Source organism: Pleurodeles waltl, chromosome 4_1, assembly GCF_031143425.1.
Source record: "Pleurodeles waltl isolate 20211129_DDA chromosome 4_1, aPleWal1.hap1.20221129, whole genome shotgun sequence".
Classification (NCBI taxonomy): domain Eukaryota; kingdom Metazoa; phylum Chordata; class Amphibia; order Caudata; family Salamandridae; genus Pleurodeles; species Pleurodeles waltl.
In genome coordinates this window covers 231,973,299-231,987,665 of record NC_090442.1, presented here as the reverse complement: position 1 = coordinate 231,987,665, position 14,367 = coordinate 231,973,299, and the positions used below count along the sequence as shown (strand labels likewise).

The window sequence follows — 14,367 nt, the reverse complement described above, 5'->3', positions numbered from 1 at the left end:
GAAGAGTTATATTTCAAATCAATACAAGTCAGTGAGGTTGGACGTCCAAACCCCTATGTGGCAAACCATGGTACTCAGCAGATGTATTTGGATATGGAAGGAAGAGTGTTGATAAGCCTTCTGATTATAGCCTCTGTGTAAAAAAAAAAAAAAAAAAAGACGAAGAGTCTAAGTCAGTCCAAATTCTCTCATCCGGTAAGGTCAAGCCCAAACAAAAATCGAAAGAATATGAAACGAAGAGACAAGTATACCAACAAATTCTTCAAAAAATTAAATAAAGAACTTCCATCAACCCACGTTTCCTAACCATACATTTTTGTACCTTTATGAAGAATGTGTAACAACTCCTTACAGTCCTCTGGCACTGTCATACCCAGCAATACAGACACCTGCACTCAGCAACCTACAAACAACCAACAAGAGGAAGCAGCCCACCAGAGGGAGAGATGCTACGAGGAAGCAATGACCTTGCACTGCTGCTGGCTACCCCATTCCCTCAATTACATCTTCTAGGAGGTTGCATGTCCCAATTTCTACATCAGTGGTCCTCCTTAAGAAAGGAAAAATGTGTGTTTGATTTCATAGCCAGGGGACATACCCTCGAATTTGTCAACAAACCACCAAATGTCCCACCCAAAGGTCCACCCCTCTACTTCTCAATTACTTATGAAGGTTTCTTTCATGATAAAAAGGGGTAATAGAAAGGGCTTCGAAATTGCAGAAAGGAATGGGATTTTGCTCCCATTACTTTCTCACCAAGAAATAAATCAGGAGACTGGCGCCCGATCTTGAATCTACGGCAACTAAACAAGTATTTAAAGAAGCAATCATTTTGAACGATCAAGAGATCTTACAACTTCTAAACCATGAGGACCACATGACCTCCAGGATGCATACTTCCATATCCCCATTCATCCCAATCATCAGAAGTATTTACAATTCCAGGTAGCTGGCGCCCACTTCCAGTTCAAGGTACTTTCCTTTGGGGTGAAATCAGCTGTGCGAATATTCACCAAACGCCTTGCACCAGTGGCAGCCCACCTGAGACAAAGAGGAGTCCAGGTATTCCCAAACTTGGACGACTGGATAATCAAGGCCCCAACATCTCAAAAAGCCACGGTGCATACCAAACTGTGTCTCAAACTGTTCAAGAAACTAGGTCTCACACCAAACATTCAAAAGTCATCTCTCATTCCGAAGACAAAACTTACCTTCCTGGGTGCAGTTCTAGACATAAACACGGACAAGACTTCCGCCTCTCTGCAAAGACAAAAGAAGATCCAGCAATTGGCTCAAAAACTCGCCAGAAGAAAGTCAGTTTCTGTTCAGATGTACAAATCGCTCCTAGGGCTGCTGTGTTCTTGCATTTCCCTCATTCCAAACTGCAGGCTTCACATGCGTCCATTGCAAGAGGAATTAGTCGAGCAGTAGACACAAACACTGGGATCTTTCAACGATACAATCCAAATCACCCCAGTAATGATTTCTTCCTTGCATTGGTGTGCTCATAACATCTCAAAAGGTCTAACATTTCTCCCACCAGTAGCAGATTTTGTTATTACAACAGATACGTCTCTACTGGGATGGGGCGCCCATCTCCAGGAGCTGTCAATCAGTGGAAAATGGTCCCCCTCCAAAAGGAGGCTGCATATCAATCTTCTGAAACGAAAGATAATAGCTCTAGTGCTATGCTCGTTCCTTTCCAGAATTGCAGGCTCATCCATACTCATCAGGAAGATCAGAAAGGACCAAACTACCAGCATGCACTATGTAAACAAAACAGGAAGGGACTTGGTCATCCGTCCTGTCACACCAGGCACAGGAAATATAGAAGTGGGCCATGCACAAAGGGATAGCACTGAGAGCGGAACATTTGCCATGGGCTTCAACTGTGCAAGCAAACTCATTAAGCAGATTTGACTTGAATGTGCCACGAATGAGAGTTAGACCATAAAATCCTACAAACCATCTTCATTCGATGTGGCACTTCACAGCTTGACCGATTTGCAACCAGGAAGAACTCCAAATGCCAGTATTACGTAAGCTGGCATCACCAGAAAGGATTGTGGGAGAATGCATTTTCGATAAACTGGTTGAAAATATTTGTTTACATTTTTCCTCCAATACCGTTAATTCCTGAGATAGTAAGGGAAATGAAGAGAGAACCATGTAACTACTACTACTTTCGGAGCAACCCCACATACAACTACCACTCAGTCAACAGTGTTAACAGTGAACAGTGGCCAGATCCTACACCCCAATACGATGTCTCTGCATTTATCGGCCTGGCTCCTGAATTCCATGAATTTGAAAAAGACAGTTTACACCCATTCTCTTCAATGCCAGAGCAACTTTTACCATATCCGCTACACCAAGCAAAATCTGGTAGCGCACATTCATCCATAAAGGTACATCTAGCAGAGCAATGTCCTGTTTTAGGAGAACTGACAAATCCCCGGTCTGTCAAACATTATCAAACCGTTCATAAAGGACTTTTCAGGGTCTTTTCTCCTGTGAAGAAACCACCTCCTGCTTGACATCTCAACATTGTAGTAAGCCACTTAATGAGAGTCCTGTTCAAGCCCAGCCCACTAGGCAGACTTAAAACAGCTTACTTGGAAAACAGCATTATTATTAGTGCTCACATCAGCTAGAATAGTTCGGGAGATGCAAGCATTTACTGTAAAAGAGCCTTTCATGCAGTTCAAGAAAAACAGTGTTCTCCTTCGCACTAATGCTAAATTCAAACCTAAAATACCTTCGGACTTTCATCTTAATGAGCCCATTGTTTTAAATACTTTTTATCCAAATCCACAAACAATGGCAGAACGGTCTTTACACACCCTAGATAATAAAAGATGCCTCAAATTCTATTTATATAGAACACAACAACTTCGCAAGTCAGACCAGCTATTAGTAACTTTTGGTAATTTGAGAAAAGGATTTCCAGCCTCCAAAGCCACGATTGGAGGATGGATTGCAGATGCCGTCCAGTTTGCCATGTAAAGGCAGGGAAACCCTTGACGTACAGGGACAATGCCCACTCTACAAGAGCTGTGTCTGCATCCATGGCCCTGTTTCCTGGAGTGTCCATTCGGCACATTTGCAGAGTGGCTTCTTGGTCTAGCAGACACACTTCCACCCAACATTACTACCTGGAGGAAGCTGAGAAGTTGGGTGCTGCGGTGGTACAAGCTGTTTTATGTCACTTATTCCAATAAGATGAGTCAATTTTTAATCTGTTGTTTCCCACCATCCGCTAAATTTCGGGTAGCACAATATGTATATTTGCAAACTGCTGACTATTCTGATTTAAGCATGTGAATCTAAAAAAGATCCAATACTGGGGAAGATAATAAGTTACCTACCTGTCTGTAACTGCAGTTCTTCAGTATTGGTATTTTTCATAGATTTGCATGCGACCCACCCTCCTCCCAAAGAGGCTCCCCTTATTGCTCTTCCTTCTTTTCACCCTCGTGCGGGAAAATCTGAGGCACTAGAGGCTCTGTGATGAGGGTTCTAAAGGATGCTTTTTTCTGATTGGTCAATGGAAAACTTTGGTCCATTTTTTTTAAATATTTTTTTTGAAAAGACATAGATAGGGTATTGAACTGAACTTTGCATTCTTTTTGCAGCCTATTATACTCACTTACACTGCTTACTATGATACTGTGGGACACCCACTGTGATGGTGAATGATTCAAGCTTGTGAATCTATGAAAGATACCAATACTGGAGAACCACAGTGTAAGCAAATGCCTCCTTGGCATGGTTACCCCCTAACTTTTTGCCTTTGCTGATGCTAAGTTTGGATTGAAAGTGTGCTGGGACCCTGCTAACCAGGCCCCAGCACCAGTGTTCTTTCCCTAAACTGTACCTTTGTCTCCACAATTGGCACAACCCTGGCACTCAGGTAAGTCCCTTGTAACTGGTACCCCTGGTACCAAGGGCCCTGATGCCAGGGAAGGTCTCTAAGGGCTGCAGCATGTCTTTTGTCACTCAGCACATGCACACTGCCTCACAACGTGTGTGTGCTGGTGGGGAGAAAAAGACTAAGTCGACATGGTACTCCCCTCAGAGTGCCATGCCAGCCTCACACTGCCTGTGGCATAGGTAAGTCACCCCTCTAGCAGGCCTTACAGCTCTAAGGCAGGGTGCACTATACCACAGGTGAGGGCATAGGTGCATGAGCACTATGTCCCTACAGTATCTAAGCAAAACCTTAGACATTGTAAGTGCAGGGTAGCCATAAGAGTATATGGTCTGGGAGTTTGTCAAACACGAACTCCACAGTTCCATAAGTGCTACACTGGAATCTGGGAAGTTTGGTATCAAACGTCTCAGCACAATAAATGCACACTGATGCCAGTGTGCAATTTATTTTAACATACACCCAGAGGGTATCGTAGAGATGCCCCCTGAATACCAATCCGACTTCTAGTGTAGGCTGACCAGTTTCAGCCAGCCTGCCACACACCAGACATGTTGCTGACCACATGGGGAGAGTAACTTTAGCAACACAAAAGGATGATGGCCGGAGTGCTGACAATGCAAACACTCTCCCCCAGTCACAGATCTGGGTTTAATCCATCGTTCTTTTGCTCACCATGCCACCCCAGTTTGGACCCAGCCATATGCAAATCAGTCTTGACCCTGTTCCCCAGGGGAACAGTCCAGCCCGAACTGCCAGACCAGGTCCTCCCTGGACCGGAAACGTGGGACCGGTTTCAGGGTATCACCCTTCTTTAGCCAGGCTAGCTTGATTCCAGTGGCACAGTGAGCAAGGAACCCACGTCTTGGCATACCCTTACCACTTAGGGCAACTTTAGCAACACAAAAGGATGATGGATGGAGTGCTGACAATGCAAACACTCTCCCCCAGTCACAGATCTGGGTTTAATCCATCGTTCTTTTGCTCACCATGCCACCCCAGTTTAAAAAAAAATGATGGATTTAGGCCCAGATCTTTGTACTGGGGGTGAATGTTTGACATTGTTCAGCATTCCGTCCATCACTTGTTCTTTTTGCATTTGTCGCCCTAAGTGGGAAGGGTATGCCCAGATGTGGGTCCCGTGCTTCCCATGCCACTGGATTCAAGCTAGCCTGGCTGATGAGGGGTGAAACCCCGAAACCGGTCCCAGGATGCTTGTTTCCAGTCCAGGGAAGGCCTGGCAGTTCGGGCTGGACTGTTCCCATGGGGAACAGGGTCAAGACTGATTTGCATATGGCGGGGTCCAAACTGGAATGGCATGGGCAGCAAAAAAACGATGGATTTAGGCCCAGATCTCTGTACTGGGGGTGAATGTTTGACATTGTTCAGCATTCCGTCCATCACTTCTTCTTTTCACATGGGGAGAGTGCCTTTGTCACTCTGTGGCCAGGAACAAAGCCTGTACTGGGTGGAGGTGCTTCTCACCTCCCCCTGCAGGAACTGCAACACCTGGCGGTGAGCCTCAAAGGCCCTTTTGTTACAGCGCCCCAGGGCATCCCAGCTAGTGGAGATGCCCGCCCCTCTGGCCACTGCCCCCACTTTTGGTGGCAAGGCTGGAGAAGATAATGAGAAAAACAAGGAGGAGTCTCCCACCAGTCAGGACAGCCCCTAAGGTGTCCTGAGCGGATGTGACCCCTACCTTTAGAAACCCTCCATCTTGAGCTTATTGCCATTTTTACAAAGACTGTATATGATATTGCTTGTATTCAAAGTTCCTAAAGTATCTAAGCGAAGTACCTTGCATTTAAAGTGTTTAATGCAAATCTTGAACATGTGGTTCTTAAAATAAACTAAGAAAATATATTTTTCAATATAAAAACCTATTGGCCTGGAGTAAATCTTTGAGTGTGTGTTCCTCATTTATTGCCTGAGTGTGTACAACAAATGCTTAACAATACCCTCTGATAATCCTACTGCTCGCACACTACCACAAAATAGAGCATTAGAATTATCTAATTTTGCCACTATCTTACCTCTAAGGGTAACCCTTGGACTCTGTGCACACTATTTCTTACTTTGAAATAGTATATACAGAGCCAACTTCCTACATACCGTTACAGGTAAGTAAAACAAGGGGTGGTGAATCCTATACTTTGTAGTCTTTTCAATTTTGCCAGTCAACATCGGGCTAAAGGAAAAAATGTTTTTTGCTGATGCCTTGCAGCATCAGCAGGAAAAAAAGGTGTAGATGCATAAGCACGTGTCATCACACAGCCTATAAACTGACCACACATTATATTACAAAGTGATAAGCTTGGATTGATTTTAATGTAGTTTGTTAGTAACATAAATGCAATAATAATTATTATTCTTCCCATATTTGATTTCCTTTCTTCAGGGCATTTCTGAGGAGGTTGTTTTCCCTTTGATGTGCTACAAAGATGAAGATGAAGAGTTGTGGCAGGAGGATCCTTACGAGTATATCCGAATGAAGTTTGGTGAGTGCATTGTTAGTATCAGAAAATTTCAAATGTGGCATTCACACTAGAACCGAATTGCGCCTCGTATATCATACACATAAGGTTCCCAAATATCCAGCAATTCCTCTGTTATAGAGGATTTAAAGTAAATTGTGGATAAAGACTACAATTGTTCTTTTAGGCTTAGTAAAATCTAACATTTCAGTATACTGCCTGGTTATTTGTCTCTCTGTGAAAATTAATCGTAAGTGGTATTGTTTTAAAGACTACCAGTACAAAATATGTTTAGTATGCCATGCAATTGTGACATAATTGCCACGCATATCATAGTCCTCACTAGAGTTCTCCGTTTTTATGACTCCTTGTTCATACAGCTCTGAGGTCCTCCTATCCTAGTCCCCCGATTTGTAAAGTCACAGAGCAGAGAGGATAGTTAATGATTATAGCCACACAGAAATGTGTGAGTAATAAAGGCACTAGATTGATTTGAACTCTAGTGGCTAGATTGTCTCTCCTATAAACATAAGGATCTGCTTGTGCAGTAGATTAAAAAAATGAATCACTTTTGCATTGGCATTTGTTTCAAGCAAAACATATCTTTAAAAGGGTTTATAAAAAATAAATTGGGGTAGTTGGACCTTACTCCTTTGAAAATGTGTTTCTTATTTTCTGCAAGAAAAAAGGGCATATTATCTAGCTAGTTAGTTATTTTTTTTAATAGAATAGATCATATTCACCTGCTAACCTAGATCATCTACTGCTAAGATTTGTGTTTAATGCAAGGACAATTGGTTTTGGTCACGCCTGCTAAAGTCACATTTCCACACCTCCTCAGTTGATAAAATGAGTGACACTGAGTAGGATCCGGTTATAGTGATATCAATTTTTGTAATTGTTTCATACCTTAAGATGTAGAATGATAAGCGCCACTGCATGATGCTTAAGAAACATAATCCCTTATTAGCGCCCATTTTATAAGATCCCAGGTAGATCCTCACGAAAGGGAGACTATTCAGGGGAAGAAAAAGCCCTCTTTTCCAGACCCTGCAGAAGTCACAAAGTAGACAGAACAGCTATACTCTACTCCTGCTATGCCCCTCCACCTCAAACAGACTTCTCTGCCACCTTTTAGGGTCCCAAGAGCTTTTGCAGGAAGTAGAGTGACTCTTTTTCTTAAGAGCAGTCAAGCTAGCCCAGCACCAGCAAGTAGGCAGACCCCATTCCCAGAGTCGGGGCTGGGATATTACTCTCACTACTATTGGAATGAGGAGGGTGGGAGGATTCGGATCCATCTTGGATAGCCACGATATAAACATGCATTTATAAATGCAATAAGTTGTGCATTGCCAACTCTTTCCCCAAAACTTGTGCAGTTGCAAAAACATTTTTCTGATGGATATCTGTAACTGCAGGTTCCCTGCTTTATAATATCCCCAGGTGCTAAACTGTACTCGGCGCAATCCTCATCAGTGCTCCCTCACACCCCTGGATGGCGGTGTGCGGCTTGGAGATTACTCCATACAGCCCCAGAATTGACTGAGCAGAGTCACATATAAATCCCTATGCTGTGGGTGGAGGTCATTTTTTTTCTGGGCCTTCTGACATTTATCCTGAGCTCTGCTCCCTTCCTTGTTGGTCTTCCAATTACTCCAAACAACTCTTCGGCGGTGTAATAGAGAACAAATTTGCTCACTGCAAATGAGAGATTTCAAGCTGTGCAATGACTGTATGTAGCAGATATCAGTCATGGACCTGCACAAACTGTGCCTTTGTTGCCTGGGCTTTGGCCATGACTCGAAGTCATTTGAAAAAATGCACCCAAAGACGACTCCAGACTGGGAGGTTGAAGTTATACATTGCCCAATGTATGAAGAAGTTGTGGTCTTCACTTAAGTCCCGCTCCCACTCCAAGACAAGGCCTTTCCCACGACCGCCCCCCTTCTGCTATAAATCACAGCCTGACTCACCACATAGGCCAACTGTAGGAAGCTGGCTCTCTAAATGGTGCACTAAAAAAAAAAGTGCAGAGTGCAGTGGATCTCCAGTTGGTTTGCAGAGTCAAAAGTAGATAGGTCAATGCTCTATTTTTTGGTAGTGTGGGCAAGCAGTTAGGCTTATCAGAGGGTAGTGCTAAGCATTTGTGTAGTCACAGAGGCAGTGAATGAGACACACGCTCAAAGAATAAATCTGAGACCAGATTAGAAAAATAACACTTCTTTTTATACATGTTTCAAACCCAAGAACTTCGTAATCAGGTAAGTACTTTTTCAAGCTGTAGGAGGCTGGCCTGGTGTGTGGTGGACACCCATGGTGTTGGCACCTTATACCAGGTCCAGGCAACCCTTATTACCTTATTAGTAAGTGTAACAGTGTATAGGAAGCCAGGGCTCTCTAGTGATAGTTGTGGTGAGCCGCCAAGACTTACCTAGGAGGATTGTAAAGCACTTGCAAGACCACAGTGGTCACACAGTAACTTATCACACAGGAAAGGAACCACACAGTGTTGCAAAAATAGAGGTACTTTATTATAGTAACACTGAATTAGAATACTGGAGGGAGTTCCCCCTCTCTGTAGGTAAGTACAAAACATATACAGGTAAGTACTAAGGATTAGCTTAAAACATTAGAAATAGCAACAAATAACAAGTGCCTTATGGGGGGGCCCAAACCATATACTAAAATAGTGGAATGCGAGAATGGGTTCCCCACCAGAGGAGATGGAGTAGTTAGTCTAGGGCTTGGAGAGTATGGAACCACTGGAGGGTATCTAGATGACCCCCCAGCGGGTTGTATGACGGAACCACAAATGCAATTACCACGAATGCCTTTAGAACGTGGTAATTACAGCGCATCTGTTATTAAAACTAATGCACTTACAATTACATTCTTTTTTTCTTCTACGAAAAAATGCCTTTACCATGAAATTTTCACTGTAAAGGCTTTGTTGGTAAAGATGTGTTGGAGAAAATAAAACGGTAAGAATAACACACACACACGTATGTGCACACACTTAAATATATATGTAAATACATGTTGCCACCCACCCTAATAATTCCTGTACCGTCCTAAAGCCCATACCAAACTTAAACCTAAAAAATGACCTTACCCCACCAAAACCCAAACTAAATCCTAAAAACACCCTTCCCACCTCAAACCCCATACCCACCCTAAAACCTAAAAACACCCTTTTCCACCCCAAATCCTATACCCACCCTAAATCCTAAAAATGCCCTGTCCACCCCAAATCCCAAACCCAACATAAGACCCAAAAATGCCCTTACCGCCCTATTGGAAGCTGGCCTGTTGTGTGGTGAGCACCTATGGTGTTAGAACCTTATACCAGGTCAAGGTATCCCTTATTAGTGAGGTGTAGGCAGTGTCTAGGAAGTCCGGGCTCTCTAGAGGTAGTTGTGGATGAGCAGCCAAGACTTATCTAGGAGACATGCAAAGCTTATGCAATACCACTACAGTCACACAGCACTTAGACACATGAAAGAACCACACAGTGTTACAAAAATAAAGGTACTTTATTATGGTAACACACATAATAAAATACTGTATAGGCAATACCCCAACTGGAGGTAAGTAAACGCACTATTATATACACATTGGCAATCAGTAAATGGCATAGAAAGCAATTGCCATTGGTGAAAGCAATAGCAAATAGTGAGGGCCCTGCGGGAGGGCCAAACCATATACTACACAAGCATTTGCAATGCAATGGGTCTCTCACTTGCTGGAGTTAGAACTATTAGCATTGTAAACTCTTAACCGGACTTTTCTTGCCACATAAATTGAAAATGAAAAGTGTTAGAAATGGGGTCTCTAGATGGCAGTCAGTTTGCACCCTGTCCAACTAGGGACCCTCACTCTAGTAATAAGGGAGATACCCGCTCAGATAACCCCGCTCACCCCCTTGGTAGCTTGGCACGAGCAGTCAGGCTTATCTCAGAAGCAATGTGTAAAGCATTTGCACATAAAACACATTAATAAGTGAAAACACTACAAAAGGACACCACACCAGTTTTAGAAAAATAGCCAAGATTTATCTATGTAAAACAAGACCAAATACGATAAGAATCCAACATACAGTAAGAAAAATATGAATTATGCAAGATTTACTCAAAACTACAGTTCCTTGAAGTCGATAGCTTCACCTGGGGCTATCACGGCGTTGTGATCAACAATACCAACAGTTCAGGCCGGCCGCTGCGTTGCGGGCCAGCTACGGTGTCGGGAAGACCCACAAACAGTACCTTGGATTTGCAGGGGTTCGTGATCCTCGCGGTGAGCTCCGGAGGGTGGTGTCACTGATGTTGCGGTGTCGGGTCCAGAGTCGGTGCAGGAGTCGTCAGGCCCTGGAGGTCACACGCGTTGCAGATCGAACTCCAGGCTGATGAAGTCAGGTGCGCCGGCGTTGATGGCGTCGGGGCTGAGGTGCAAAGTGGGACGATGTGATGGGCAGTGCCCACAGGTCACAGTACAGGCAGCGGCTCGGTGACGGCGTCCAGCAGTGCCCGTGAGACCAGGGCTGCAGTGTGAAGCGGGGCGGTGCAACGTGCGGTGTCCACAGGTCACAGTGCAGGCAGCGTCGTCGCTGAAGCGCTGTCGTCGGTAGGCCCAAGCCAGCAGTGCAGGACGGGACGGTGCTTCATGACCCTCACGAGCGGTGTCCACAGGCCACAGTGCAGGCATGATGCCTGGGGACGACACAGGAGTCGATGGTGCTGGCGTCTGTGGACCGGGGCTGCAGTGCGGGATGGGACAGTGCTTTGTGTACCTCACGAGCGGTGTCCACAGGCCACGGTGCAGGCAGCGGCGCCCGTGTCAGTAGGAGCGCCGTCGTCGGGGATGCCCAGGCTGCGGTGTGAGCAGGTGATGCCGGAGTGCAGGCCCACAGGTCGCGGTGCGAGCAGCGGCTCGGTGAAGTTGTCCGATGACGGCGTCAGTGAGACCAGGGTCGCGATGCGAAGCGGGGAAATGAGACTCCGTGTGGCGTTGGCAGGTCACCGTGCAGGCCATCGGCGGCGTTGGCGGCGTCTCAGTGGTTTCTCCTCTTGAACAGCACAAAACACACAGTTCCCAGTGCTGCAGGTTGAGGAAACTGAAGTCTTTGGTGTCCCTGAGACTTCCAACAGGAGGCAAGCTCTACTCCAAGCCCTTGGAGAATTTTCTCAAGCAGGACACAGAGCAAAGTTCATCCTTTGCACTCTTTACAGGCAGAAGCAGCAACTGCAGGCCAGTCCAGCAAAGCAACATAGCAAAGGGGCAGTACTCCTCCTTCAGCTCTTCTCCTGGGCAGAGGTTCCTCTTGATTCCAGAAAGATTCTAAAAGTCTGGGGTTTTGGGTCTTCTTCTTATACCCTGTTCTGCCTTTGAAGTTGGCAAATTTCAAAGCAAAATCTCAAGTGTTTGCAAGATCCCTTCTTGTTCTGGCCAGGCCCCAGACGCACACCAGGGGGTCGGAGACTGCATTGTGTGAGGGCAGGCAGAGTCCTTTCAGGTGTGAACGACCACTCCTCCCGTCCCCTCCAGCACAGATGGCTAATCAAGGTATGCAGGCCATGCCCCAGCCCCCTTTGTGTCACTGTCTAGAGGAGAGGTGTGAACAGCCCAACTGTCAAACTGACCCAGACGGGGAATCCACAAACAGGCAGAGTCACGGAATGGTATAAGCAAGAAAATGCCTACTTTCTAAAAGTGGTATTTTCAAACAGACAAATTAAAAACCAACTTCACGAAAAGATGTATTTTTAAATTGTGAGTTCAGAGACCCTAAACTCCACATTTTTAGCTACTCTCAATCAGCGCTTTAAGGATATTTAAAGGCAGCCCCCATGTTAACCTATGAGAGGGATAGGCCTTGCACAGTGAAAACCGAATTTGGCAGTATTTCACTGTTAGGACATATAAAACACACTAGTATATGTCCTACCTTAAAAATACACTGCACCCTGCCCCTGGGGCTACCTAGGGCCTAACTTAGGGGTGCCCTACATATAGTAAAAGGGAAGGTTGAGCCTGGCAAGTGGGTACACTTGCCAAGTCGAATTGACAGTTTAAAACTGCACACATAGACACTGCAATGGAAGGTCTGAGTCATGTTTAGAGGGCTACTAATGTGGGTGGCACAACCAGTGCTGCAGGCCCACTAGTAGTATTTGATTCACAGGCCCTGGGCACCTCTAGGGCACGTTACTTGGGACTTAATAGTAAATCAGATATGCCAATTATGGATAAACCAGTCCACAGTACAATTTATATGGGGGACACTTGCACTTTAGCACTGATTAGCAGTGGTAAAGTGCGCAGAGACAATAAACCAGCAAAAACAGACCTAAAAAAAATAGGAGGAAGAATGCAAAAAGTTTGGGGATAACTCAGCAAAAAGGGCCATTTCAAACAAAAAGTAATACAGTTTCATATAAGCAAGCCGATTCAAAGCGCCATGGCATCAGCGTGAAGCAGCACACAAAAGGAAAAAGAAGTTCACTCACAGTTAAACATGTTGGCAAAAGAGCAATTAGCCATGTAACGGGGGCGATGTCCAAGATGGTAAAAAAAGCGCCCCAAGGAGTGACAAACGTAAAGCATTTACCAACATAATGTATTTTTGAAGGGCAAGCCCATTAACGAGTGATAGTGATGGGCGTGTGGTGGGCATGGTTAAAAGCCCAGATACATACCAACATGTCGGAAAAGCAGCTCTTGCGCGCTGCTATGCTGAACCTAAAAAGTGGGATGTGAAAGTCAGTCCCCCACCCAAGGAAGTGGGAACAGTAGAACGGAGCTGGCAGAACTAGGAATCCCAAAAGGTGAGTACCAGAGTGACCCCCAGCGACCAGCTGAGCAGAGGTAAGTACCTGGATTTCCCCCAAACCAACAGGAGAACTTTGGAAAAGGACTGGAAGAAACAAAAGGTGGATCCTGACAGAAGAGGCCCTGCAAAGGAAGGGGACAAAGTCCAGTTTGAGTTGGCGTGTCCAGTTATGGCAGGAGCCACTACTCACCCTTCTGTGGATGCAGGACAAGGTCGACGGTGGATGAAGAAAGTCAGCAATGCAGCAGAAGATGAGTTCCAGAGGTGATACAAGTGATGCCCCACATTGCGGGTCGTGATTCAGTCAGTCAGTCAATGGTCCTGGAAAACCACCAACAAGCCTTAGCAAATGAAAAAGTCATAGCAGAAGGTTTTGCAAGGCTGAAAAGGACCAACAAGGTCCAGGGGTCTCGACCCAGGGAGGGGAGTCCAAGGTGACCCTTAGCAGCTGGACGAGTCACAAGAAGAGGAGGCAGCCCCCACAGGCAACCCACTGGCAGCAGGCACACAGGACTCACAGCGAGGCTCACTCAGCTCATGAAAAAGTGTCCCATGCCGCTGGAGCATTGCAGGACGAGGTGATGAGGGCTGGGGCTACACGGAGCCTGAAGATCCCATGGAGGAGGAACAAAGGAACAAAGAAGCCTTGGTAGCTGCAAGAGTTGCGGTTCACAGGGGTACTATCCTGCAAGGAGAGGCAAGTGCTTACGGTCTCCCAAGTTGGCCAGCTGGTAGAGAGGGCCAAGGGGACTGCTACAGACCACCACCTGTGATGCAGGATCCATGCAGTTCCGGAGGAGAGAGGATCCACGTAGCTGGTCATCGTTGCAGTTGGTGCCGCGGATGCAAGGGAGATCCCTTCTTACTTGTGTAGGCTGAAGTCTCGTCGCCCTCAGAGGATACACAGTCGGGGAAATGTTACAGTTGCTGGAAGGAGCTGGAGAAACAATGTTGCAGAGCGGAGTAGTCACTATAGTTTCAGATTGTCGGTTCCTGGAGGGTCCATTTGCACTCCCAGTGGCCAGAAGATGAAGTAAACGATGCAGAGGACTTCTGCTGGAAGATTGCACCTCAAATCTGAGGACCCACCCCAGAGGGAGACCCTAAATAGACCAGGAAAGGGGATTAGCCACCTA

General features: G+C 45.7%; 1 protein-coding gene across 2 annotated transcripts in view; it reads left to right on the top strand.

Moving 5' to 3' along the window:
• The window catches only part of IPO8 (importin 8), a 650,601-nt gene that overhangs the window by 209,033 nt on the left and 427,201 nt on the right, over positions 1-14,367 (top strand). For both annotated transcript variants that reach the window (XM_069228192.1, XM_069228193.1), the window contains exon 10: positions 6,330-6,429. In XM_069228192.1, coding sequence (XP_069084293.1) covers positions 6,330-6,429 — 100 coding nt within the window. The remainder of the gene's footprint in view (positions 1-6,329; positions 6,430-14,367) is intronic.